Source organism: Galdieria sulphuraria (assembly GCF_000341285.1).
Source record: "Galdieria sulphuraria unplaced genomic scaffold scaf_6, whole genome shotgun sequence".
Classification (NCBI taxonomy): domain Eukaryota; phylum Rhodophyta; class Bangiophyceae; order Galdieriales; family Galdieriaceae; genus Galdieria; species Galdieria sulphuraria.
This window is the reverse complement of record NW_005178469.1, coordinates 251,111-273,271: the sequence shown is the minus strand read 5'-3', so window position 1 is coordinate 273,271 and position 22,161 is coordinate 251,111. Positions and strand designations below refer to the sequence as shown.

General features: G+C 38.2%; 13 protein-coding genes and 2 non-coding genes across 17 annotated transcripts; 9 read left to right on the top strand and 6 right to left on the bottom strand.

Moving 5' to 3' along the window:
• Positions 1-408: 408 nt before the first annotated feature.
• Positions 409-1,202, top strand: Gasu_11550 (uncharacterized protein). Its single transcript, XM_005708245.1, has one exon. It carries the CDS (start codon positions 432-434, stop codon positions 675-677), a length of 246 nt encoding a protein of 81 aa, XP_005708302.1. The 5' UTR covers positions 409-431; the 3' UTR covers positions 678-1,202.
• Positions 1,203-1,268: 66 nt separating this feature from the next.
• On the top strand, positions 1,269-2,230 carry Gasu_11540 (uncharacterized protein). The gene is made up of 2 exons (XM_005708244.1): positions 1,269-1,866; positions 1,928-2,230. The coding sequence occupies exons 1-2, from the start codon at positions 1,804-1,806 to the stop codon at positions 2,063-2,065; spliced, it is 201 nt and encodes a 66-aa protein (XP_005708301.1). The 5' UTR covers positions 1,269-1,803; the 3' UTR covers positions 2,066-2,230.
• A 114-nt stretch (positions 2,231-2,344) lies between these two features.
• Positions 2,345-3,338, bottom strand: Gasu_11530 (uncharacterized protein). The gene is made up of 4 exons (XM_005708243.1): positions 3,300-3,338; positions 3,214-3,249; positions 3,125-3,166; positions 2,345-3,081 (listed from the first exon to the last, which is right to left on the bottom strand). The coding sequence occupies exons 1-4, from the start codon at positions 3,303-3,305 to the stop codon at positions 2,944-2,946; spliced, it is 222 nt and encodes a 73-aa protein (XP_005708300.1). The 5' UTR covers positions 3,306-3,338; the 3' UTR covers positions 2,345-2,943.
• Positions 3,339-3,360: 22 nt separating this feature from the next.
• Gasu_11520 (ubiquitin-conjugating enzyme E2) lies at positions 3,361-4,698 on the bottom strand. Its single transcript, XM_005708242.1, has 3 exons — positions 4,463-4,698; positions 4,150-4,416; positions 3,361-4,103 (listed from the first exon to the last, which is right to left on the bottom strand). Exons 1-3 carry the CDS (start codon positions 4,532-4,534, stop codon positions 3,978-3,980), a joined length of 465 nt encoding a protein of 154 aa, XP_005708299.1. The 5' UTR covers positions 4,535-4,698; the 3' UTR covers positions 3,361-3,977.
• A 5-nt stretch (positions 4,699-4,703) lies between these two features.
• On the bottom strand, positions 4,704-7,038 carry Gasu_11510 (protease IV). The gene has a single exon (XM_005708241.1). The coding sequence runs from the start codon at positions 6,834-6,836 to the stop codon at positions 4,731-4,733; it is 2,106 nt and encodes a 701-aa protein (XP_005708298.1). The 5' UTR covers positions 6,837-7,038; the 3' UTR covers positions 4,704-4,730.
• Positions 6,987-7,051, top strand: Gasu_nc0008. The gene has a single exon. It is a non-coding gene; the product is annotated as a tRNA-Glu (tRNA).
• A 226-nt stretch (positions 7,052-7,277) lies between these two features.
• On the bottom strand, positions 7,278-8,648 carry Gasu_11500 (E3 ubiquitin-protein ligase RAD18). Its single transcript, XM_005708240.1, has 4 exons — positions 8,510-8,648; positions 7,864-8,461; positions 7,697-7,811; positions 7,278-7,651 (listed from the first exon to the last, which is right to left on the bottom strand). The coding sequence occupies exons 1-4, from the start codon at positions 8,635-8,637 to the stop codon at positions 7,332-7,334; spliced, it is 1,161 nt and encodes a 386-aa protein (XP_005708297.1). The 5' UTR covers positions 8,638-8,648; the 3' UTR covers positions 7,278-7,331.
• Positions 8,649-8,658: 10 nt separating this feature from the next.
• Positions 8,659-11,350, top strand: Gasu_11490 (cysteinyl-tRNA synthetase). The gene is made up of 3 exons (XM_005708239.1): positions 8,659-8,988; positions 9,039-9,482; positions 9,539-11,350. The coding sequence occupies exons 1-3, from the start codon at positions 8,662-8,664 to the stop codon at positions 11,195-11,197; spliced, it is 2,430 nt and encodes an 809-aa protein (XP_005708296.1). The 5' UTR covers positions 8,659-8,661; the 3' UTR covers positions 11,198-11,350.
• A 735-nt stretch (positions 11,351-12,085) lies between these two features.
• Positions 12,086-12,158, top strand: Gasu_nc0009. The gene has a single exon. It is a non-coding gene; the product is annotated as a tRNA-Phe (tRNA).
• Gasu_11480 (NUDIX hydrolase) lies at positions 12,149-13,163 on the top strand. 2 transcript variants are annotated; one of them, XM_005708238.1, is made up of 5 exons: positions 12,149-12,287; positions 12,334-12,405; positions 12,457-12,546; positions 12,597-12,721; positions 12,769-13,163. In XM_005708238.1, exons 1-5 carry the CDS (start codon positions 12,205-12,207, stop codon positions 13,083-13,085), a joined length of 687 nt encoding a protein of 228 aa, XP_005708295.1. In that variant the 5' UTR covers positions 12,149-12,204; the 3' UTR covers positions 13,086-13,163. The 2 variants fall into 2 exon arrangements, with proteins under 2 accessions (XP_005708295.1, XP_005708294.1); XM_005708237.1 differs by having other exon boundaries at positions 12,334-12,546.
• A 25-nt stretch (positions 13,164-13,188) lies between these two features.
• On the top strand, positions 13,189-14,513 carry Gasu_11470 (zinc finger (C3HC4-type RING finger) family protein). Its single transcript, XM_005708236.1, has 4 exons — positions 13,189-13,664; positions 13,715-13,845; positions 13,896-14,155; positions 14,207-14,513. Exons 1-4 carry the CDS (start codon positions 13,204-13,206, stop codon positions 14,408-14,410), a joined length of 1,056 nt encoding a protein of 351 aa, XP_005708293.1. The 5' UTR covers positions 13,189-13,203; the 3' UTR covers positions 14,411-14,513.
• A 465-nt stretch (positions 14,514-14,978) lies between these two features.
• Gasu_11460 (uncharacterized protein) lies at positions 14,979-15,693 on the top strand. The gene is made up of 4 exons (XM_005708235.1): positions 14,979-15,259; positions 15,305-15,318; positions 15,368-15,578; positions 15,616-15,693. Exons 1-4 carry the CDS (start codon positions 15,048-15,050, stop codon positions 15,647-15,649), a joined length of 471 nt encoding a protein of 156 aa, XP_005708292.1. The 5' UTR covers positions 14,979-15,047; the 3' UTR covers positions 15,650-15,693.
• Positions 15,694-15,707: 14 nt separating this feature from the next.
• Positions 15,708-16,678, bottom strand: Gasu_11450 (casein kinase 2, beta polypeptide). Its single transcript, XM_005708234.1, has 2 exons — positions 15,954-16,678; positions 15,708-15,908 (listed from the first exon to the last, which is right to left on the bottom strand). Exons 1-2 carry the CDS (start codon positions 16,620-16,622, stop codon positions 15,843-15,845), a joined length of 735 nt encoding a protein of 244 aa, XP_005708291.1. The 5' UTR covers positions 16,623-16,678; the 3' UTR covers positions 15,708-15,842.
• Positions 16,679-16,683: 5 nt separating this feature from the next.
• On the bottom strand, positions 16,684-18,248 carry Gasu_11440 (phosphomevalonate kinase). The gene is made up of 2 exons (XM_005708233.1): positions 18,073-18,248; positions 16,684-18,022 (listed from the first exon to the last, which is right to left on the bottom strand). Exons 1-2 carry the CDS (start codon positions 18,214-18,216, stop codon positions 16,787-16,789), a joined length of 1,380 nt encoding a protein of 459 aa, XP_005708290.1. The 5' UTR covers positions 18,217-18,248; the 3' UTR covers positions 16,684-16,786.
• A 460-nt stretch (positions 18,249-18,708) lies between these two features.
• On the top strand, positions 18,709-22,153 carry Gasu_11430 (ubiquitin-protein ligase). Of its 2 annotated transcripts, XM_005708231.1 has the most exons (4): positions 18,709-19,136; positions 19,178-19,991; positions 20,040-20,493; positions 20,545-22,153. In XM_005708231.1, the coding sequence occupies exons 2-4, from the start codon at positions 19,193-19,195 to the stop codon at positions 22,124-22,126; spliced, it is 2,835 nt and encodes a 944-aa protein (XP_005708288.1). In that variant the 5' UTR covers positions 18,709-19,136; positions 19,178-19,192; the 3' UTR covers positions 22,127-22,153. The 2 variants fall into 2 exon arrangements, with proteins under 2 accessions (XP_005708288.1, XP_005708289.1); XM_005708232.1 differs by having other exon boundaries at positions 19,178-20,493.
• The last annotated feature ends 8 nt before the right edge of the window (positions 22,154-22,161 follow it).

The window sequence follows — 22,161 nt, the reverse complement described above, 5'->3', positions numbered from 1 at the left end:
ATTCAACGAGCTGATGTTTGAGAGAGTGGGAAAAAAGTAGGAGACAAGTGGAGCTAAACAAATCTTTCCTTGAATTTGCAGAGTTTTTGAAAGTTTTGTTTTCTTCGTACTGGAAGAAATAAGAGTTTCCTTGGAGTTATCCATGCCCTAAAGCAGCTTTGTACTTTATATAGTTTGCTTTCTTATATATGTTCACAATTTGTGGTTTCTACAAAGTTCAAGAGAAGGCAGTGAAAACCTTTAAACCTAAACAGTCAGGTTTACCTTCAAAAACACCTCAACTATATAGTCGACTATATGGAAGAGACAATTCAACTATGATTCAAATGCTATGATGAAAAACGAGAAGAGATTCGATAGAATAGACTCAGTTGGACTGAATTGAACTTTTTTGAAAATAAGTTTTCTCTTAGCAGAATCCACAATATCAAATGTCACTAATGTCTGCAAGTATTTTCAGAGGAGAAACAGGAGTTGTTGACTCTTACAGAAATTGGATATTGATGATATGCACTTGTGTGCAGGAGAATGATTCGGTTAATACACTAGTGCAATCTTTCAAATATTTCGGAGATGCCTTTGAACATAATTTGAAACTAAAATCTTTTCATTTGAAGGCTATTTTTGGTGTCAATTTGCGATATTGCAGAGTTGTAGCAATGATTCAAAATGAATAGACTTTACATACATACATGTTGAATGCATGATCATCTTTCCTCGTGGTTTTTACCCATATATGGTTACGCTCTTTGTAAGTATGCCGAGTTTTGTAGATATACTTGTTTACATCTTTGACTTTTTGGGGTAAAACGCTACTAGTGTATGTTGATAAAGTAGTACAACAAACTCGCAAATTGAACAATGACTTGTGATACCTTTTTCTGTTCTAGTAATATTTCTAGAGCAAGATTCACTTTCATTATCTTGTTTCCATTTCTGCCTTTTGTCTGCTATAAAAGTTCCGTGCTTGTGTGTCATACCCTCAATTTGCAAGTTTCTGTCGATCTTACTTGTGTTTGTCAAAACCAGCCATGTTCAAAAGATTGTCACTTTCATCATCTTGTAGAAAGAACAGTCGTGAAAAGTTCACTATAATTGAGCTTGGTCCCAAGAAGAGATGAAATTGGACTAGATACGTTGTTTGCTTGTAAACTTTGAGTCGTTTTTGAAGCTCTTTGAAAAATGAAACCTTGCCAACAACTTGTTTGATATCTTTCTGGTCCTTGTATACGGATCGCAATCTATTGAAGCAAACAGAAGAGACACTCTTATTCAATCAAACATTTGACTAGCTTGACGTTCAACTTGAGAAATGTCAACAATGTCAGCAAAACAATCAATCTTTGAGATGTAAGTACTTTGACTGTAACCAACGCGTCTAGAATATTTTATGGGGCAACGATTAGAGGAGTTGACTCGCGTGGAAGAGGAAAAGGTGTAAAGTGATTCGGCAACTCTGTTGAACCAGAAAGTTCTCTATACAACATTGGCTAATTGAACACCTTCTATAACAACTCCACTAGAGGATCAGCTTTTTTCGTTTCTCTGATCAACAGAAGGCAGAAGATGAAAGCATGGAACAAGTTTTCTTTCAATCAACTGATATACAAACAGATAATTCAAATGCCTTTTGTAGCCTTTCAGAGTTAACGAAAACTTTTACCTAGAGGAAATTTTCAGAAAAAAAGTCATCTTTGCTGGATAATATTATCTCCTTTCTATTTGTATTCATAAATATTGGTATTGTAGGGACGTGCATCCTTTGACTATACTGATACAGAGTCAATACTTTATAATTTCTATATGCTAATAATAGGAATACTATTCAAAAAGCTATCCTTTACAAGGGACAAATTTTATCCAAAGGTAGGCTATCTACTGGGTACTTGACGATCCAAATTATGCAACTTGTTGTTCGACTACTTAGTATCAGCTCGATCTTTGCTCTTTAAAATATGACGAAAAGGAAGAAAGATATGAACAGAAAGGTCGGAGTGCTAAACTAACAGGTAAATTTGAAAGCCCCCAAACTGGTCAAGTGCCTGGATATTCCAATTCTTTCTGAAGTTGTCTCTGAAAAGTTCTACTCAGATAGCTTAACTAACCGGAATTTTCTAGTAGAAATGATATAAAAAATTACCTCAGCAAACATATAGAATCCAACGCAAAAGTATCCTTCAAAGAACACTCTTTGCAGAATCCTTAGCTAAATAAACCTTTCAGCTTCGGCCAACAAAGGCGTTGATTGAAGTGCAAACCAGTGGAAGTTGTTCTTCATCAGTGTAGCAGATATATTCACAGTCACTAGAAACCAGTTTTTGGCAAGTCTAAAAGACATCTCGACCAAAAATTTTTTAGATTTCTTATGTCTCCGAGTTGTAGACAGAAATATGGTCTACGTTTGACAATTCCAGATTTATAGTTGCATTGTGAACGAGGTGAATAACATACTACAAGAATAACATACAATTTGGAAGATGCAGTGTCCTATAACGAAACCATTTTGTTCTAATGAGCAAAACGAATATTCGATTGTTACATTATACAAACAACTTTGTGGGAGAAACTCGGTTTTGACAACCCAGAAAACTTGAATTTTCAAGGTAACTATACAACCCACCTTTGTTTCCTGGAAAACCTAGCAAAAATGCTGGTTCTCTCTTTACAAACTTTCAAGAAACAATTCGAAATATTCCTACCCTATTCGTTCATATTTGTCCCTACCACTGTTGAACAGGATAGACAGATAGAACTAGACAAACGACTTGTCATACTTTCCACCCTATTCCAAATGCTGCTCGTTTTGATAAAAAACTTAAAAGACCCAATCCTTCGAGCAAGCTATATCTCATAAAAAAGTGATCGTCGTGAGTGAGAAGGAAAAGGTTTTAGAAAATTGAAAAGCGGCTATTGCATCTACTCAAGGGCCTTCTGGTAGCTTTCTTAATAACTTCCTGGAAAACAACAAGATAATATGAAGGAAGTAAAACGCTTCGTTTCTTCAGGTTTGGAAGAAAACCCAACCAGAGGACTACTTCGTTTGGGACAATAGTCGTCTTTCTGGGTATCACAACTTCCAATCTGAGTTTCACCGCATCACTCAAATTGAGTTGGAGAGACTCACTACAGTACTAGTTTCTGAAGTGTTCACAAATAAGAACTTTTTCTGCGAAAAAATGAACGACTAGAAGGAACCTGTTGTTTTCCTCCTACAACTACGCGAAGAAAACGAACGTTATGAATACTTTTCTTCAGAAAAAGCTTCAGATTGTTTCACAAACTTTGTGGAGAATACAAACACTCATAGGACCCTAATCTTATGCTCTTGCTTATTTTGTGATGCCTTTTGAGAGTCTGCTAACTGACGCACTTGGTTTTATTAATGAACGCTACTGGAGCCAGAGACACCAGGTTAGTGTCGATCAATAACGAAACATCTGACCATGAGTCGCAACGAGTTTGTGTAGCATCTATACTACTCTATGTAGGAGTATGTTATGGAAGCTACCTTTGCTTGACATGGCCACTTTGGACGAGAAGAAGACAAAAGACAATCTATTGGAATAATGTCGAAGTCTAAATATCTATGTCACTATTATTTCGTTCGTCAGTCGTCTTGAAAATGTTGAAGGCTCTTTGGGGTTGCTCGTCTTTGCTCATGTTAGGAGATTGACATCTCTTGTAAAGTGACAGACATGAAGTTGCCAGTGACTTCATCTTTTGCTAAACTTTGCTAGTATATTTGAGTGGAGTTGTTCTAATCTTGTAATTTTCATTGAAGAAAGCATGAGAGAGTTAGCAATACCGACAATTCATCCGCCACAAATGAACATGAAAAAAGAATCTGATTTGGAATAAAAGTATTTACATTTCATGTAGTACCAAAAGAGTCAGTCAAAAGACTATGTGAAACATGAAGTCTTCAAAAACAACAAATGACTATGATGCTTGCAAAACGTCAAATATCAACGAAGAACTCAACATTCCACACTCCTCTGCGCTATCTTTCTCACTTTTTGTTTGTAAGCTTCTTTATTGGTGGTAAATAGATGAGCCGCTTCAGGATTCGCTGGACTTGCGGGATTCGGATCGGTTAAAAGCGACTTGAACAAAATTTGAGTCTCAACCTAAAAGCTTTTTAATTCATACCTGTATGGACGTCAGAATTGTATTGACTGTGTAAATCGGTGACCAGTGGTCCTGAATTATGTCCAAACATAGTGTGCCATCCTGATAAACATTTGGGTGGAACATATCACACGTAAAACGCACTCTTGGCGGTTTGTCTGGATATTCTTCACTAAAAGTCAGTCGCAAAGTATAAATTCCTCCCTCCCAGGCGGTATCTGGTGGACCGAAAATAGTGGCACCCCACACAAAAAGGTTATCGTCACTTAATGGACTAGCACTACAACCCTATTACGACTATAAGACAAAAATATTAAAAGGAGGACTTCAGTACCTCAGGTGGTTCCTGTTTCATCAATTTCAAGTCTGTCATAAGACGCAGCTTCGAACGTGACACATTTGCCATGCCTTGAATCTTTGTTTTCTGTCGTTTTCGTTGAGACTCCACGATAACTAGGTAATAAATTTTTCGTAAAATAGGTCCACCAAAAAGTTTCAACTACGACACTAAGGGAAGAAAGTGATGTCAAGCTCAACAGCCAATCCAAAGCAATTCTACCAATAGATGACACCCCATTTCTAGAGAACGCTTTATTGGTCTACTACATGAAGGTGCGAAACAGATCCAACGCTTCCATTACGGCCTTAATGTTTTCATCTCCAAATGGTGATAGACGCAATCCTTGCGTATTATGATATTTTGGTAGCAACAAACCAAAAGACTCCAAGGAACTAAGAAACGAAGCTGCCAGCCTAGAAAACCAAGAAAATCTTCGCAACTCTACCAACTGGACATTTTCGTGCTCGCCTATATTTGCAAGTACTTTGGCAACTTCAACAGCTTTCCAAAACCCTCCACAGCTGTCAACCAGTCCCAACTGCAATGCTTCAAATCCTAACCAAACTCTTCCTTGAGCCACACTATCCAACTCTTCATAAGTTTTACCACGACTCTTCGCTGCCTTCGAAACAAAGTTTTGATATGCGTGAAGGGCATTGTTCTTAAAGTACTGACGCTCGTCTTCATTAAATGAGCGTGACTCGATATCCACCTCTGCGTATCTCCCTATACTAACTGTTTCCTTTACAAATCCTATCTTCTTGTAGAGGTTTTCCAAAGAAAATTTGGCAGTGACGACACCAATGGAGCCAGTAAGGGTTAAGGGCTCACAACATATATGATTGCAGGCCATAGAAATATAATATCCTCCACTTGCTGCAACATCACTCATGCTTGCAACAATAGGTTTTTTTTGGCGAAGCCGTAACAGCTCTGCCCATATGATATCAGAAGCTAGTGCAGAGCCTCCAGGTGAATCTACTCTGAGAATAAAAGCATCGAACTTTGGATTTTCTGCAGCCTGACGAATCAGAGAAACAAGCGTGTTACTACCAACCGTGCTTCCTATCAAGGGATTCTCTCCTCCATCACCAGAAACGATAGTTCCATTCACACGTATTACTCCAATTTTTCGCTTACCTTCAATGAAAAGCTGTTTCGCCTTTACACGTGAATAGTATTTGGAGTTGACGAAACGAAAAGGCTTCCTTAAAATCTTTTCTTTCGTCTCCATTGAGTCGGATGGAGATACCCCCTTCCCTCGACGACAATATCTTAATTTTAAAAGATCAAGAACTTCACTTTCGTATTTTAACTCTGTGAAAAAACCGAGATTTTTCAAATCGGACATCTGGAATGGAGCAGAATTCAATACTTGATCGACATTCTCTTGGGACCAATTGCGATAAGTTGACAACTCATTTCTAAAATTTTCATAAACAGCTTGTAAGATATTTTTCAAAACCTCTCGTTGCTCATTGGACATTGCTGTTCTTGAAAACTGATCACCAGCAAATTTGTACACACCGAGCCTTTCAACTTGTGGCTCAAGACCAATTTTTTGAAAGAGGCCCTTTAAAAATGTAGCCGAAACTTTAAAGCCTCTGATACTGATTCCCGCTTCAGGAGCTGCATATAATTCGTCCATGAACAAACTCAAAAGGATTTCCTTCTCAGAACCAATTTCCATGTAACCAATAATTTTCTTTCCCGTTTGACGAAAGTAGTCAAAGTGCCGACATAGCTCTGCTACCTTTGCATAACCACAAGATAAGGGTCCAAGTTTCACAAATAAGGCAGCTATTCGAGGATCGTGTGCTGCCTTCCTTATGTTACTGGTCACTTCTACAATGGAAGTTACTGACAACGCGTCAAGAGGAGAAGCTAACGCATCAGGAAGCGAACCCGTGATTTCCAGCTGTAAGACACTCCCACGAGAAATTCTTCTTCTCAAAGAAAACATAAAACCGAGCGTCCTCGCAACCTTTTGTAGGAAACCAATGTCCTTGTAACTCATTCGGTGCGCTTGTATCGCCCCAATAATATTACAGTTTATATTATTAACAAATCCCTCACGTACTTGTGGGACTGAGGGGTCTTTTTGATTGTAACTCATCAAACAGAAAGTTTGGTATCGACCCAAGTCTCTCGTACGAACTACTTTCACTAGAAGGTTGGCAACAAAGCTACATCTTTTACAAAAAAGCTTTTGTGTTCCTTCCCCTCTAAGCAGAACAGGTTGTTTTAAAGTAACATTTGAAACAAAGGTAGGTCGCTGGCTCCGCCACACGGCCATGTTACTGTCGTAATTACCGCTAATTTGCACTGGTACAGGTTGATAGAGACGGGATGATTGTTCCTTGTTCATAGGAAACACTAATTTTAATCGTAATTGCTAAAAAATATGGATCTTACACTGACACTATAATGATGCTTGGAATGAACAAGAATCTTTGTTTTAAATTTAATCGTTACCATTGACAGATTACAGAAATCCGCTGTAGTCTACGTGAATAAAACGACTCAGTGGTTAGGATGCCTGGTTTTCACCCAGGAGACCCGGGATCAAACCCCGGCAGCGGAAGTCTTGAAACTTTTGGTATTTTTGAAATGAAATTCTGTCTACGAGACTACGATTTGAACCATTTAGTTACGGATCGCTACTGTTCTATCCTTCATTCAATCCAGAGCAATGATTTTCAAGAAAAGTACGCGGTCGCAAGTAAGCTTCATAGAAACTTCTCTTGTGAAAGCAAATTTATCACGAGGGGGAACCAATATATCGTGAATAATGATATTTTTGACGCGTGCTGAAAATGAATAGTTTACTAATTTTATCAATCTTAGAAACTGTAAATGGTTACTAGTTGTCACCCTCCTCCTGTTGCGTGAATACTAATATGTCTTCATTATTAATGCTCTCCAGACATAAATTTGAAAGCCGATGATTACTATTCGTCTTGAACATTGTTTTCTTTGCTTGTTGGACTAAAGACTCAAAATCACTCTTGGCGATGTGACAAATTTCTTCATTATAAGAGAGTGTAGTTTCAAGATGCGGATTCAGCGCTTCCTCAGAAATACTATTCCACTCTTGCTGTTTCTCCCATTCCTCTATATCCTTGATAACAGATGAAACAGGCCTCGGAAACTTTGAATCAAGTTCAGCGTTATAGCGAAATACTCAACACTATTCAGAGAAGGCCAACTCCATTTTATCCTACTTACCGAATTCCTTATGCCTCCTAATAAGCATATTTCTATCTCCTCTTGTACTTAAACCATAATACTGTAAAATATCCTTCAGTTTCCTATCACTAAGGTTTTTGTACCATAAAGTTGTCTATAGTATCTTAGAGTGAGCATCGAAAAAAAATATACTATATTCAACTTACAGGGCGCTTTTCAAAGGTAGATTCCAGTGGCGCTTCAGTATGTGCATTCGAAGATGTTCCGTTCAACCTCCCAGAAAAAAATACTCTGTCACTAATATTCTCTTCAGAACAGGACTGTTTGGTTAAACAAATATCAACGTGATGTTGAATAAGTCGAATACTAATATGAATACCACAAATAGGGCACTCTGCAATTTTATGAGAAGGATCTTTTTCTTGCACGTTGTTTCGCTTCTTCTTGCGCTGTTTTCTTTTCGGAGTATCTATTTTGTTGTCTCTACTTTTCTTTCCCGGGACATCACGTCCTTCTTCGTCGGTATTACTATTTGAAGAGTTTACATAAAAACTTTGCACAACCTCAGAAGGTTGGTATGTATTACTATAGAGGTCTGAACGGAGCGGGTTACTCATAACTAGGTCATTCACAGTTTGTGCTTTTCTAGACAATGTATCCCATAACTCTACGAAATCCTCTACAAGGCGAACTTTACAGAGTTCTCCAGCGGAACTTGGGATACGGCACTCAGGACAAATACTGTTTGAATCAAACCAACGTCGAATGCAAAGTGAGCAAAACACATGAGAACACTTTTGAAGCCTAGGAACAGACACATGAGAACTTCCAAGACTTCTTTGAAACACTCACATCATGGGTGCTTTGAATGTTTCTCCACATATTTTGCAGCTTACAATACTTTCGCCTTCTTGTATGGCGTTCCAAAGCGATAAGAACACTTGCTGGAGTGTTCCATGCGGTTGAACATTAGAAATCATAACAAATAATTTTGATTCTGAGAAATGTCGTCGCTTGTGATTCGAAATAGTCTTACCAAGAACAAGGAGCCTTTTCGTCCTTGGAAAGAAGACTCCAAACTAGTTACGTGTTATATTTGTGGTCCAACTGTATATGACTCTGCACACGTGGGTCATGCCAGAAACTATCTGTCTTTTGACACTATTCGGAGAATTCTTGAAGGATATTTTGGCTATGAGGTGGAATTACAAATGAACGTTACTGATGTCGATGATAAGATAATAAAGAAAAGCAAAGAATTGAAAGAAGATTTTCGAGTTATTTCGGGGCGCTATGAACAAGAATTTTGGGAGGACTTGGACAAACTTAACGTAAGAAGACTTGAAAGTGATAATTTCTTTCATATTTATCGATTAGGTAGTGCATTTTTCCGACATACGTTAGTCGTGTTACAGATTACATTCCAGAAATCATCACATTTATTGAAAGGTTAGTGGAAAGAGGCTACGCTTATGAGGCCGAAGGTTCCGTGTATTTTGACGTGCAAACTTTTACTCAAGCTGGTTTTAAATACGGACAACTGGAACCTACTTCCGTTGGTGATACGGAACGTTTGATGGAAGGAGAAGGTTCTTGGGCCTCTCAACAGGCTCGTTTAGAGAAAAAATCTGCTGGTGATTTTGCTTTATGGAAGAAAAGTCAAGTGGACGAGCCTGGTTGGCAATCTCCTTGGGGCTACGGACGTCCAGGATGGCATGTGGAGTGTTCTGCAATGGCAAGCTGTATATTTGGTTCTCATCTAGATATGCACTGTGGCGGAGAAGATTTGCGATTTCCACACCATGAAAATGAGATAGCTCAAAGTGTAAGCAACTGAGATCCTAATCCTGTAGTTGAACTTAAAAATGTGTTGTTTTGTAGGAAGCTTATTTTGAGAAAGATGGATGGGTAAAGTTTTTCTTACACTCGGGTCATTTACACATTGAAGGTCTTAAAATGTCCAAATCTCTGAAAAATTTTATTACTATTCGATCGATTTTAGAGCGGTACACAGCTAGACAGCTACGGCTATTTATACTGCAACATCATTATACAGCGAGAATGAACTATTCGGAACAGGGAATGCAGGAAGCAGTAAATGTCGAAAGGTTCTTTGCAGAATTCTTTCGAAATTTCTTTGCGTTGGAAAGAGAGTGGAAGAAGAAGACTAAAATGTGTCGAGGACAGAAATATGGAGAGAATGGGCTGTCTTCGGAGTTCAGAAAACGTAAAGAAGAGATCCATCAAGCCTTGTGCGATGATTTCGACACACCTCTTGTGATACGTTCACTTCAAGCTCTAGTGAAAACTACGAATTTGTATATACAATCGGAAACTATTGAGGACATAGACTCAACACTAATGACAAATATTGTCAGATACATAACAAAGATACTAACTATCCTTGGTTTGGGACGACCTTCTTCTGAAGAGCTGGGTTTTGGGAACGAAGTGCCATTGCAGAAATATTCAAATCAGGAATTTGTTTATGGTTTGATTGATATTTTCGTTGATTCCAGAGATACAATTAGAGGTTTATTGATTCCTCTGCTTAAACAGTGGCAGAAAGGAACTGCTTTGATCGAAAAAGACTTTTCAAGCTGGAGTGTGGATCGTATGTTTGTTTGCATACTTATACGTACAGTAATTTTTCTGTTTCGTATTGTCCATTTTTTTTCTGAAGAACTTGATGCTTGTTTCGAATCTTTTCAGGAAAAACTTTGGTTGTTAAAGGATAATGAGGATTTGCAAGCAGAATCAAGGAAACTCTTTGCAACATTCATGTCTCAAGGAAGTCGTGAGACTGAACAATGTTTAGACAAGCTTTTGAATTTACTGGTGAAACACCTTGAGTCACTATTGACCACCGAAACGCAAATTTCTCAATCCTCCAGAGTTGTAAGTGGCTTGTATTGTATTAAAACAGTCGTGTTTCAGTCCTTCGAATCGATTTTTAACTTACTTGACAAGTTGTCTGTGGTCAAAGTGTCCCAAGATGACTTGAAGTCGTTTTTGAGTTACTTCTCTCAATTTCTTGAGACAAATGATGGAAGCGAAGCAAAACAACAATTGCTAGTAGCTGCTGCGAAGTGTCTTTTAAGACCATATTTACAACCAACCAAATGCATTTTGGAAGAATTGGATAATATAAGGGATAAAAAATTGATCGAATATGGTATTCGTATAGAAGACAGTAGTAAGGGTTCACGTTGGAAGATGGAAGACCCTGAAGAACTGAAAAAAGAGATGGTTGCCAAAGAGCAACAAGAGTCTGCAAAGCTTGAAGAAAAGAAAAGAAAGCAAGAGGAAGCACAGAAGAGACTCTTAGAGGAGCTTGATCGTGGACGTGTTCCGCCTCATGAAATGTTCAGACAGGGCAATTGGCAAGGCCATTTTTCAAAATATGACGCAGATGGGATCCCAACTCATGATATCGAGAACAACGAAATTCCAAAGTCGCAGAGAAAAAAGTTGATGAAGGAATATGAAAAGCAACGAAAGCTTCATGAAAATTATTTGCGCTCATTGAACAAGTTCTAAGTTGGAAAAACAAAGGAAAATATCCCATTTCTCAAGACACTCATTATGGATGGCTTGTGTTTTCGATATTATTCATAAAGTTACTTTTCTTGATGAATTTCTTTATAGAGAGATCCACTATGAACTCTTGCTTATAAAACTCTTTTTGATACGATGCATTGTCCATGACTATAAATGCTCAACACCTTTTTGGCGCATTTCAACAAGCTCTTGAAATTCGGAACATACTAAAATATCGATACTTGTGTCACACTCAACAGAAAATTCGTACGAGTTTCAGGGTTCAATTAAGTGTTTCATTTTCTTGATCTATTATAAAGTTACTTGGTCCAGAAGAGTTTCCGCTACCAGGCTTGTTTGAGCATAGTTTGCATCATTCATTTGCTACTCTGTTTTGTTTTTATTATATTCATAGTCCTATTAGAGCTTTTTGTAGAGGTGCGAGACATCTTCAAAGCCAATACAGTAAACAACAAGCTGTTTATCTATATCGAATAGTTTATACGTAAAAATACTATTAATGGCACCGCATTAGGGGTGACAATTGCAAATGAAAATATGGTAGAATGCTTTTCAATAAACACATTCGTCATGAGAAAAATTTCGAACAACAAGACTTACGGAACTCAAAGCTGAAATAAACTCGAAGAAACCTTTGTGCTGCAACATTCGAAAATCGAAATCACAGCAATATACGATGTAGTTTCCATCTAAACATCAAGAATACAATGTGAGGAAGTCAGCAAAATGGAAAGCTTTACTTAAATGCATAGGATTGTTGCAACCCACGTGGCAATAGTCAAGGGAAGTCAGTACAACTTTAAAGTATTGTCAAGTCAGTTTGCATTCTTATTTAAAATTACAGTAAGACTTTCCTCTCCAGAAGGAGCCGTCCTAGCTCAGTTGGGAGAGCGTGAGACTGAAGATCTTAAGGTCCCGTGTTCAATCCACGGGGACGGCATCCTACATTTTTCCTTTCCTTCTGTTACAGCACAAGAAGCGAACACATGTTTATTGTTTTCCTTAGAAACATTTTGATACCACGATACCCTCTTTGTGGTTGTTTTCGTACGAGAAGGCTATGCACAGCGTATGTAAGAGTTGGAACGAGAAAGGACTTATTTACTGCTTTTAAGGAATACAGCTAGCTTTATTGTCACTGCGTTGACAAGGAAATCAAGTTCGAAGATTGACTCGACTAGCTTTGGGTACTGCATCTTATTGGAACTTTTACGAATGTTACTTATCCTTTTAAATAGTGAAAAAGAGTCAACCCGGACTGAGATTAATAGGATTGACCAAGCAGAAAAGCAGTCTCCAATGGTTGGAGTAGCAGTTGCACTATTCCGGTAACTGCGTCATGTGAAACTGCAGCTTACAAGTTGCTGACTGCATTTAGAGTGCCCCCAGTATCTACTAATCGTCATTCCGAGTGGGAAATACTACTTGTAGAACGTGGACAAGAACCTGGCAAAGGAATGTGGTCTTTTCCTGGAGGCAAATTGGAGTTTGGAGAAACCTTGTGTAGGTTTAGTTTCAATGATATTTAATTTTGCTCACAAGTTCCAAAGCAGAGGCCTTTTTGAGGGAAGTCAAGGAGGAAACCGGTTTAAAACCCACTATAGGACCCATATTTGGCGTCTTTGACTCATTCTTCTCGAACAGAGAGGGAAAACTGGAGTACCACTTCGTTATTATTGACGCGATAGGTTTTGTTCCCTCTGATGCAAAGCCTGTTCCTGCGGATGATGTTCATGATGCACGTTGGTTTAAAGTGGATCGTGCTTTGAAACTTGAAAATTGTACCAATGGTTTGACACAAGCCATTGAAAGAGCAGTTTCTTTACTGGAACGTGGTCAAGTTCAAATTCCCACTTTTGCCCCATAAATAAAGATTTGCTATTTCTCATTGAGCACAAAAATGACAACTGTGGAGGATGAATGTCACAACTAGCACGTCTACTTGTGAAGATGGAAGGGAGAGGTCAGTGGGTGCGTTGAATCCCATGTCAGAGTCTTCTACAATTGATATACGGGCGCCTTGTTTGGCTGTTTTGGAGCCAACTGATACCTTTGTTTCAAACAGCCACGAGAACAGCCAAGGTAATTTCTCGAACTCTTCTTCACCAACTATCGAAGCGGGTTCTTCACAAAGTCACATGGAGACTTTAAATGTTCCTGTTTCAGAAGAATTATTGTCTCCAGCTCGTCAAGACGAACCTGAAGACGTTTTTCATGCGACAGACTTTCGAAGTTTCACTAGGCGAACCTTGAACTGGATTGGACAATTTTTTGACGAAAACTCTACCTATCGTCGACAGGCTTTGTGGCCAATTATTTTCTTCTCCTTTATTTATGTCGGTGCTTGTATCGTTGCTAGTGTGACCATTTTATGTCTTACTTGGAACAAGCCCTGTGACGAGCCTCTAAAGTACTGGGTTCTTTTCAATGGCGTCATATCTCTTTTGTAAGTAGTCATATATTATACTCAACTACTTTTCATTTTCCTTTCTATAGATATACTATTTTCAAGCGACTTTCCAACGAAGACTTAGTCGATGACTATTCGCAGTTGACGTCTATCCAGCAAAGATCACTTATTTGCTTTAGAATTATATCGTGGCTTTCTCTTGCGTGGTTTATTGTTGGTTAGTTGTTTTGGAAAGCTTTTGTTAATCTACCTAAATTATTTACTTAGGGATGGTTTGGGTCTTTCGCTGTGAGACTTGTCAAAGAACTGCTGTTGCACTTTATCGTCTGTCTCTTGCACTGGTGATTATTAATCTAATTTTCCTTGGAGTTTCGGTTCTTTTAGCTTGTTGCATTTTTGTTTTAGCGCCAAATCTTTTCCGTCCTGATTTCAATCTTGACGGTTCTGTTACTTTTCACCGCAGGGGAGCTACGAAGAAGGAAATAGATAGAATTCTTCTAGTTCGTTATCATCGAGATTCTTCTGAAGTATGTTTTGAAAAGTTTTCCGATGCAAAAAATTCTAATGGATAATGATAGGAGGAGTCCACTTGTCCCATTTGTTTATGTGAATATGAAGAAGGCAATTTGTTAAGAATTCTTCCTTGTACTTCGAAACACCGTTTCCATGCAACTTGTGTTGATCGTTGGTTAATCCTAAACAAGTCTTGTCCATTATGTAAGGCTGAGATTGATGCATCTTCACGCTGTGCTGGTGGCACAAGTCGTAGCGACAATGTGTAATAAGATTCTTATATCTATAGTGACATGATCCTCTAGTGGAATTAGATATCTTCTGGTTTAGGTTTATGACTGAATAAATACGATCAACTTAAGTATAGATGGTCAGCTGAACACTCCTTGTGTTTGAGTAAGACTTCCATTGCAGTTTTCCCATTTCCCACTTATGAAACGAATGGTTTGGTTTGGTTTCATTTTGGCGCAACTTGTATTGGTCTTTAGAGATATTTATGTTTGGTTGACTTGTTCGTACGAGTCTTCTACACAAATAAGTTACCCATATGTTTACTATAGTACAAAATTTCATGATAACAATTCAAGTCATCATGTTTGTGCAGAGTTGACACCCCTGGATACAAGTCAAACCAAAGATGAACCAACTAGGCAAATTCCTAAAAAGAGACTTGCGATTGTAATACCATTTATCGAAAGTCAAATAGAATTGTTAAAGTTTCAACTCTCATGTGTTTGGGAAGAATTTCCTCCATGTTTTTGCTTCTCAGATATTGAATTGGTTGATCTGATTCTGTTCTTTTCAGGATCGATGAAACTCAGAAGACACATAAGACTGTTTGAATTTCTAAGAGAAACGGATTTTAATAGATTGTCTTGGCGTCATTGTTTTGACGACATACATTTGATGTCTGCTCATATCCCAAATGAATATGACACACATCCAGAAGGAACCTGCATCATGTTTTATCAAATATTTCCAACTCTTGAAAACAAATATCTTTATTTTCAAATATTAGAACCTGATGTAACTCCATTTCGGTATAATTTTGCTTGGTTGCAAGAGATAGTTGCTATGACACAGGACCACAATGATTTCTGGATGAAAGGTAGTGTCAGGTAAGTAAGATTGGTCATAATGTACTTTAGACTAAAAACATAAAGTGCTTGTCCATCAGGTATGAAATGCACAGTCTGAATATCTTTTCACACTCCACATTTTCAAAGGTACTGCGTGGATAGATTATCATATCAATGGCAATGCTTTATATAAACTTGGTGACCGTGGCTTTGACGCATATCTTCGAAGAGTGAAAAGACGATATATTCGGAAAAGAAACGGTAGAATTGTCCAAGGATGTTCGGGTACTTCCTATGGAGGATATGACGTCTCTATTTTCCAGTATTTATATTCATCACGTACTTTCGAAGAATGGGAGTATATTCAGAGTGTTCTCCATCACTTTTCATATGAGACGACCATTCTCAATTACTGCAACTTTCCTTTAAATATTGAAGAGATTCCGTCCAAATATCCCAACACAGTGATGATTCATTCCAAATGGTTTGCACTGAAAAGAAAATACGATTCACATTTTAATTGCAACAAAGAACATACTGTGTGTCATTCACTCAAAGTATGTCCTTCCAAAGTTTCTATCATATAGTAAACTCTGTCAAGTCTGCAAAAAGAGTTACTTTCTCATTCAGCGTTATTCGTATCGCCACTACTCATGCAGTCTCCATGATTCCTTCGTACCTCTTCGGACTACCAAAGATAAGCATAGAAAAGTTTCAAACTTTGGAGTCTTACCGTTTCATGAAGCCGAAAGCCATAGATCCTGGGAATATATGTTTCCTTGTTACGTACTGGAATACGGTCTGGATATGTATGGAAAAAAAGATGAGCAAAAGTTGTCCCCCAATAAGCACCATCAAGAGTACAGTGAGATCTTGAACGTGGGTTGAAAATATCCCAACAACGAGGACAAAACACTTTCACTGTATTCTGTCGTGGAGTGTCTGAAAGTCCAACTGGAACAACAGGCTGACCATGACATAGCACTCTGGGGCATCGTCCAAAATCTGCACGGTTGAATTTCTCAAGCATAAGCTGCAAACCTCTTGCCGTAAGGATGAAACGAGCATGTATAAGGCCATAAAGCGTTTCTGCTGCTACCTCAACAAGTTCTTGCTGTCTTTCGTCCAACTCTCCCTCTGGAATATCGAAATCTAAAATAGTATCGACAGCATGCTCATAAAAAGCCACCTGAGTACTTAATCCAGTGAGGTTAAAGTCGTCATGAATGAATTCTTCGTCAACTTCACAGAAAAATTCGTTTCCCTTGAGAGAGCAGAACCACATAATCCACGAGGTATCTTTAGATAGCTCACTGTCTAAGGAACCTTCTTCAGAACTCGCAAAAGAGTTGTCCTTGGGTCCATTGCTTAGGGAAACCGCAAAGTCTTCTGCAGCAAACATTTTCTGTCAAAGACCGCTTTGCCCACCACCACTGATTATTAAAACATCTTTCAATGAGACAGGAGAGTGTAAAGCATTTATTTCCTTGTACACTGTATAATATAAACCCTAAACTACAACAATTAAAACATCCAGCGCTAAAAAGAACATAGTGGGAGAAAGTTTCAAAAAGTATTATCTGATTCCTCGTCTATTAGCAAACCTTTCGAATGGAGTCTAGACAACAGAGGAAAACATGAGTTTGACTTCCAAAAATCCTCCACAAGTTTGCGACTCTTCTCTCCGACAACTATTGCGAAAATAGCGTCATAACCACCAGCACCAGGAACTCCAACCAAAATACAACCTGGAATTTCTAAAGTCTGGTCTAGTAGAATTTTAAGAGACGAAGGCTCTATGGGAACGTCTGCCAAGTCACCCATACGACTTTGAAGATTTCTAGATTCTCTACCATTTTCCACAATAGAGTTGATGACTTGCAAAAAGTCGTTCAAAATATCCTCTGATAACTCTTCGAATTGTGATTGACTCCTAAAATTGACTTTCCAGTCGTCCCTCAATCGAATCATTTCCAAAACAGAGTTGAGTTCATCAAACAACTTTTTGTTACTGAAAGCGAAATTGGAAAGTTTTTGAATACAATCAATAAGTTCACTGTTCACTCTCTTTAACTGCGACCAAATTTCCAATGCTCTATGGGTATCCGTTGCTTTCCATTGGATCACCTTTCTTACAAAATCTCGAGTATCCGAACCATTCATAGTTTGACCTAAAACAATGTCCCATTGCAAGGGTAACTCAAGTGGTTTCCAAATTTCATCTAGTCTCCAGTGGTCATTGGCACAGTTCATGTTTCTTTGTGCTACAATATGGCCGGAGTTGTTCAAAATCACAAAAGGTAGTCTTTCCAATGACTCTGGAGAGAAACGCACATAGCTTTGGCTCCCGTGTACTGCTGCACTTACGTCGAATCCGCTTCCTATCTTTTGTTGTGCTGTTGCGTGTGCGAGTTGCGCTGCTGTAGCTATTCTTTCCTTATCTTTACAACCACAAAAAGCTGCAAAAGCTCCGACAACACTAGAAACTAGGGCTGCAGAGCTCCCCAAACCTGTCTTTCCAACTATACTTTTTGATCCTTGATATGAAACTGAATAGAAACTGGGATCAGCCTCAAGTTCAAGCAGCAAGCTTCCGCTACATGGTATTTTGCTGTCCATATTAGCAACTGCAAGACCACAAACTATCGCACATTCTATAAACGCGTTGCTTCTTCCGAGACCAAAGGAATCTTTCGCTGCATTCCATTCAAGAGTAATGTTGCCGTCTTCTAAGAAAACCTTATACGTCCAGGTATGGTCGTGAGAAGACCATATTGTTAGTTGCATGATATTCGATAGTTCCTTGTAGAAGCAAATCAAGTAGTGTCCAAAAGTACCGTTCTGTTTTATACCTTTCCATATGAGAGACTTCCTTTAAGTGTCGCTGTGAAACGAGTAGTAGTAGTAACAACGAATGCGGCGTTTGGACGTTCAAGAACAAGATATCCTCCAACTAGCAATACCTTTCCTGGAGCAGATGTACGAACTTGTTTCATTTCCAGGAAGACGCAACTATCAATTTTCCCAAATAAGATTTTTTGATAAGAGTAGTTCTATAAAGCTAGCTATCTTTGATACAAAAATTTGTCAAGTTATTCTCATTCTTTTTAAAATACATTATAATCTTGATAAGAAGAAAGAGCGTTGACAGTCTGTGGTCATTATAACTTGTGCATCCCTTTTTGATTTTATGTTTTAGTCATTACCATAAGAAGCTTATCGATACTCATAAGATTGTTCAAGTGAAAACTTGTGCTAGTAGTCAAATTCTTCAACTCAAGGAACCAGAATGGAAATAGAAAGATCACCTTTCAACGAAAGTTTCTTGTTCTATAAAAGAGACAGAGTTCACTTTGAGAATGAATACTTCACAAAGTTTTCAATTTTTATCAAGTTGTTGCTTTCAGTGTTTTTGCCTGAACTTGTGAAAGCTGAGTTTGTTTCGCTCTTTCATAATTTACACATAAATGGAAGAGGAAGTGACAAATATCCTTCAATGCAGTTTTGGATTGGTGGTGTTGTTGGTTTTGTCGTGACATGGCGTTACCCCCTTTGAACCGATACAAAAGAGTCAGTAATACATTGTTCAAGGCAACAGCTTTGACACTATCTTCTGTCGCAGTAGTTGGAAATATATACATATTCGCAAACTTGTTCAGTATTTTTTCGTATAGAAGGTCTAAAAATCAGCTTACCGAAACCAGTACACAAGAAAATTGAAGTTTCTAAAAAACTGCCAGCTTGAAGAGTTTTAACTTGTTGACAAGGTTGTTGTTTCAAGGGTTCTCTGACCTGTTGGAGAGGTCTTGTTCTGCTTGCGGCGAAAGGTTATGAATATTCTTTAGTGTTTTACTATTGTGTTTAGAAGAATGAGTAAAAATTATTTTTCTACATTGGAATCATGTGTGCGAACCATGTAAGCTTTCATTCAAGGTTTTCCTCGAATATATTGTATAGTGTTTCTTAACATATATGAATATGGAGCACTTGTTGTCTTTGGAACATAGCCACTCGTTCATTCAAACTTGGGAAGGCACAGTGGTCGTTACAGGAAGGAAAGCAAAGCCTCTTTGGTTAGACGGTATTCAACTGCCACCTTCGGGAAGCGGTGTTTTTTCCTTTGAAGCACGAGGAACTTCGGATATAGATGTACTGTTTTCTTCCTATCCTGAGAAAGTTTCTGAGGATGAACAAGTGGAGTTAGAAGAGAATTTGCACAGAGCCGACTATGAAGTTGTGATTGGTAGCCACTGTAACACGAGAAGTGTCATTCGTAAAAGAGGAGTGTTGAGAGCTTCCAGTTTGGTTGGTGTTGGGAAGGAAAGTGCAGATTTGAACTCCTTTGGTTCTCCTTCACATAGTTATTATACAACTTGGGATTTCGAAAGATATTGGATTTGTATTGGTGAAGGATTACTTGCGGTTGGTAAGGGAAATCTTGGAGAAAGCATTTTCCTTTATTGGGAAGATCCTTTTCCTATACGTGACGCACTTTCTGTTGGTATTTCATCTTGGAATCGTCCCGTTGTGTTCCGCTTCATTGAGTTGACGCCTATGCCGGAAGGACTTGTATATAGAACTAGAGAAGGATGCAATCGTGTTTGTGATCTATTTGTTGGGTCTATTTATAATTTTAGTGGTTTCTTTTGCGATACTTGTTTTGAGTCTTCTGATGGTGCACTGTTTCCATTCCATGGTTGTCTTGTATCATCACTCAGCAGTCGTCTTGCTTTAGCTATTAAAGAAGCGCATTCTTTACAAACCTATAGAGGTGGGTTGATGCTTTCTTGTTTTAGAATATATAACTCTTTCCACTTAGATGTTGATTATATCGTCCAAGGCCATCGTCCTATCTTTCTGCTGAATACAAGTAATTCAAAGTGCTTTACAACCATCAAGAAAGACTTTGAAAAATTGCCTAGAGTAGTACTTACATCTTCAATGATGGTAGTAGCGATGTTTTTGCAGCTCTTATATGGAATTGGACTTGACGGAAAATGCTTTTATGACATGAAAAGTATGCAGAGTCTTCTGCAAGTTTCAACGATGTGTCATCAGTTTATTCAAGAATGTAAGGAGTTGCTGAAGGAATGGGACTTGTTACACTTATTTCCGGTCTTTGGTAATAATGTATCGGAACATGATCAGGACCTGTCCGTGGATAAGTCGTACGAACATTGGAGACAACATATTATCCGATTGGTTCCATCGCACTTAAAAGTCCTTCGAGAGACTTCTTGGTTATCCGATGTGAACTTGATCATTTCAGATTCGTAAGATCAGTCTACAATATAAGAAATGCTTCTAAATGGTAGCTTTTATAGAGACGAAATGTCACATATAAGGAAAGAAGAGGATGAACTACATCTTGATAGGAACGCAGTTCAACAACCTGCAATGATTCCAGCTCATCGTATTATTTTGGCATGCCGTAGTTCCTACTTTCAAAATATGTTTTCAAATGGAATGCGAGAAACTTTCGACGATAATGTAAAGTTAAAAGACACCAATAGGATCTCAGTAGAGAGGATGCTCAAAATTATATATTTTGACCGTTTAGATGATATCGAAATGAATGAAGAATCACATTTTGATTCCTTCCAGCTGCATTATTATGATTTAAGAACTGGAGATATGTTTTATAATATGGAACTTGTACGAATTGCAGCAATCGGATTAAAAAAACTTGTAGATAAATGGAATGCTGGTATATTAGCCAATCTTTCTCTAAAATATCGGATTTATGATTTATTTCAGACTGCTTCTTCGTTTATTTGTTCACATTTTGTGGAAATTATGGAGCAAAATGATTCTCTGCTGGATTTGGAAGAAGAGTGCTTGTTATCGATTTTGAGCCGTATTGATCTAATATGTAGAAGCGAGGATGACGTGTTGAGTCTTGTTCTCAAATGGTTGAAACAAAATTCCACAAACGATAAGATAACGAAAGATGTATTTTCCATGATTCGTTGGCCGTTCATCAGTGCAGACTTGAAAGCTAAAGCTGAACTCGAATATGAGCAAGTTTTCTATTGGGCTAAGGAAGTAATAACAAAAAAATCAGAGAAACATTTGAGTCAACATTATTCACTGTCAGATGACGGCTCAAACGAGTCTTCTGTTTTGGAGCAACGGTATTCTGATAGACAATATTCTTACGATGGAGATATTGGCTTCTCTGAAATTTTTGAACAGCCTCGTACCTTTGATACTCGAAATGTCCAAGTAATTACTGTTCTTCCTTGTAGATGGATACCTCCGCGGTTCTTTTCATTCGAAGAACGAGACAAATGGAAAAGCTTAAGAAGAGACTGGTCATTGCTATATGGCCATGTACCGAGATTAAAGAAGGGCGAAGTATGGATCCCATTTATTCCTACTCAACTTTCATTAGGGGCACTTTTTTATTTAAGTTGTCATTCAAAGTATCAGTTAGTGGGTACTCGGATTAATCCTCATAAGCATGGAGTGGTTAAGATATCTTCATCTTCAGGTGCACGCTTTTCGAGGTTAGAAAATCTTGTAGAATCAGGAGCCAACCGTTCCAGTTTCGCGCTTCCCGACAGTTCAGGATTGGCATGGTTTTCTTTGGACTTTGGAACTAAGTATGAACTGGCATGTTCTGCTTACAGTCTAGTACATGATGGCTCTGAAAGTAATTTTCTACGAAATTGGTGTCTAGAAGGAAGTAAGGATGGCACCCAATGGTCGATATTGAAAGAACACATTAATGATAAAAGTTTGCAGCATCCTCTACAACGTTCAGTATGGAAGATAGACAATGTTATGTCACAAGAGTTTTTTAGGTATTTTCGCATTTTAGCAAGGTCACGAGGCTCTAGGTTAAACTTGGGCAACTTGGAGTTCTATGGTCGTTTAAGAAGCAATGAAAAACTGAATGCATGAAAGAATAACGAAAATTTATTCGACTTTACAGTGCC

Excerpts from the sequence above, each read along its gene's own strand:
- Gasu_11550 (XM_005708245.1), top strand. The coding sequence starts at position 432 with ATGTCACTAATGTCTGCAAGTATTTTCAGAGGAGAAACAGGAGTTGTT.
- Gasu_11540 (XM_005708244.1), top strand. The coding sequence starts at position 1,804 with ATGCTAATAATAGGAATACTATTCAAAAAGCTATCCTTTACAAGGGAC. Across the intron at positions 1,867-1,927 it reads GGGACAAATTTTATCCAAAG|TATCAGCTCGATCTTTGCTC; the intron begins GTAGGCTATCTA and ends TCGACTACTTAG.
- Gasu_11530 (XM_005708243.1), bottom strand. Across the intron at positions 3,167-3,213 it reads TTCGTTTTCTTCGCGTAGTT|AAAAAGTTCTTATTTGTGAA; the intron begins GTAGGAGGAAAA and ends ATTTTTTCGCAG. Across the intron at positions 3,082-3,124 it reads CTTCAGAAACTAGTACTGTA|ATTGGAAGTTGTGATACCCA; the intron begins GTGAGTCTCTCC and ends GGTGAAACTCAG.
- Gasu_11520 (XM_005708242.1), bottom strand. The coding sequence starts at position 4,534 with ATGGCAAATGTGTCACGTTCGAAGCTGCGTCTTATGACAGACTTGAAA. Across the intron at positions 4,417-4,462 it reads TGAAACAGGAACCACCTGAG|GGTTGTAGTGCTAGTCCATT; the intron begins GTACTGAAGTCC and ends TAGTCGTAATAG. Across the intron at positions 4,104-4,149 it reads CAATTCTGACGTCCATACAG|TCGCTTTTAACCGATCCGAA; the intron begins GTATGAATTAAA and ends ATTTTGTTCAAG.
- Gasu_11510 (XM_005708241.1), bottom strand. The coding sequence starts at position 6,836 with ATGAACAAGGAACAATCATCCCGTCTCTATCAACCTGTACCAGTGCAA.
- Gasu_11500 (XM_005708240.1), bottom strand. The coding sequence starts at position 8,637 with ATGATTTCTAATGTTCAACCGCATGGAACACTCCAGCAAGTGTTCTTA. Across the intron at positions 8,462-8,509 it reads ACATTCAAAGCACCCATGAT|GCTTCAAAAGTGTTCTCATG; the intron begins GTGAGTGTTTCA and ends GTCTGTTCCTAG. Across the intron at positions 7,812-7,863 it reads CTACCTTTGAAAAGCGCCCT|ACAACTTTATGGTACAAAAA; the intron begins GTAAGTTGAATA and ends AAGATACTATAG.
- Gasu_11490 (XM_005708239.1), top strand. The coding sequence starts at position 8,662 with ATGTCGTCGCTTGTGATTCGAAATAGTCTTACCAAGAACAAGGAGCCT. Across the intron at positions 8,989-9,038 it reads AGGACTTGGACAAACTTAAC|TGCATTTTTCCGACATACGT; the intron begins GTAAGAAGACTT and ends TCGATTAGGTAG. Across the intron at positions 9,483-9,538 it reads AAAATGAGATAGCTCAAAGT|GAAGCTTATTTTGAGAAAGA; the intron begins GTAAGCAACTGA and ends GTTGTTTTGTAG.
- Gasu_11480 (XM_005708237.1), top strand. The coding sequence starts at position 12,205 with ATGTTTATTGTTTTCCTTAGAAACATTTTGATACCACGATACCCTCTT. Across the intron at positions 12,547-12,596 it reads GTAGCAGTTGCACTATTCCG|AGTGCCCCCAGTATCTACTA; the intron begins GTAACTGCGTCA and ends GACTGCATTTAG. Across the intron at positions 12,722-12,768 it reads GGAGTTTGGAGAAACCTTGT|CAGAGGCCTTTTTGAGGGAA; the intron begins GTAGGTTTAGTT and ends CAAGTTCCAAAG.
- Gasu_11470 (XM_005708236.1), top strand. The coding sequence starts at position 13,204 with ATGTCAGAGTCTTCTACAATTGATATACGGGCGCCTTGTTTGGCTGTT. Across the intron at positions 13,846-13,895 it reads TCTTGCGTGGTTTATTGTTG|GGATGGTTTGGGTCTTTCGC; the intron begins GTTAGTTGTTTT and ends TTATTTACTTAG. Across the intron at positions 14,156-14,206 it reads ATCATCGAGATTCTTCTGAA|GAGGAGTCCACTTGTCCCAT; the intron begins GTATGTTTTGAA and ends GGATAATGATAG.
- Gasu_11460 (XM_005708235.1), top strand. The coding sequence starts at position 15,048 with ATGTCTGCTCATATCCCAAATGAATATGACACACATCCAGAAGGAACC. Across the intron at positions 15,579-15,615 it reads CGTACTTTCGAAGAATGGGA|ACGACCATTCTCAATTACTG; the intron begins GTATATTCAGAG and ends TTTTCATATGAG.
- Gasu_11450 (XM_005708234.1), bottom strand. The coding sequence starts at position 16,622 with ATGTTTGCTGCAGAAGACTTTGCGGTTTCCCTAAGCAATGGACCCAAG. Across the intron at positions 15,909-15,953 it reads GCTTTCGGCTTCATGAAACG|TCCGAAGAGGTACGAAGGAA; the intron begins GTAAGACTCCAA and ends TATCTTTGGTAG.
- Gasu_11440 (XM_005708233.1), bottom strand. The coding sequence starts at position 18,216 with ATGAAACAAGTTCGTACATCTGCTCCAGGAAAGGTATTGCTAGTTGGA. Across the intron at positions 18,023-18,072 it reads GAAGTCTCTCATATGGAAAG|GAACTATCGAATATCATGCA; the intron begins GTATAAAACAGA and ends TGCTTCTACAAG.
- Gasu_11430 (XM_005708232.1), top strand. The coding sequence starts at position 19,193 with ATGAATATGGAGCACTTGTTGTCTTTGGAACATAGCCACTCGTTCATT. Across the intron at positions 20,494-20,544 it reads AACTTGATCATTTCAGATTC|AGACGAAATGTCACATATAA; the intron begins GTAAGATCAGTC and ends TAGCTTTTATAG.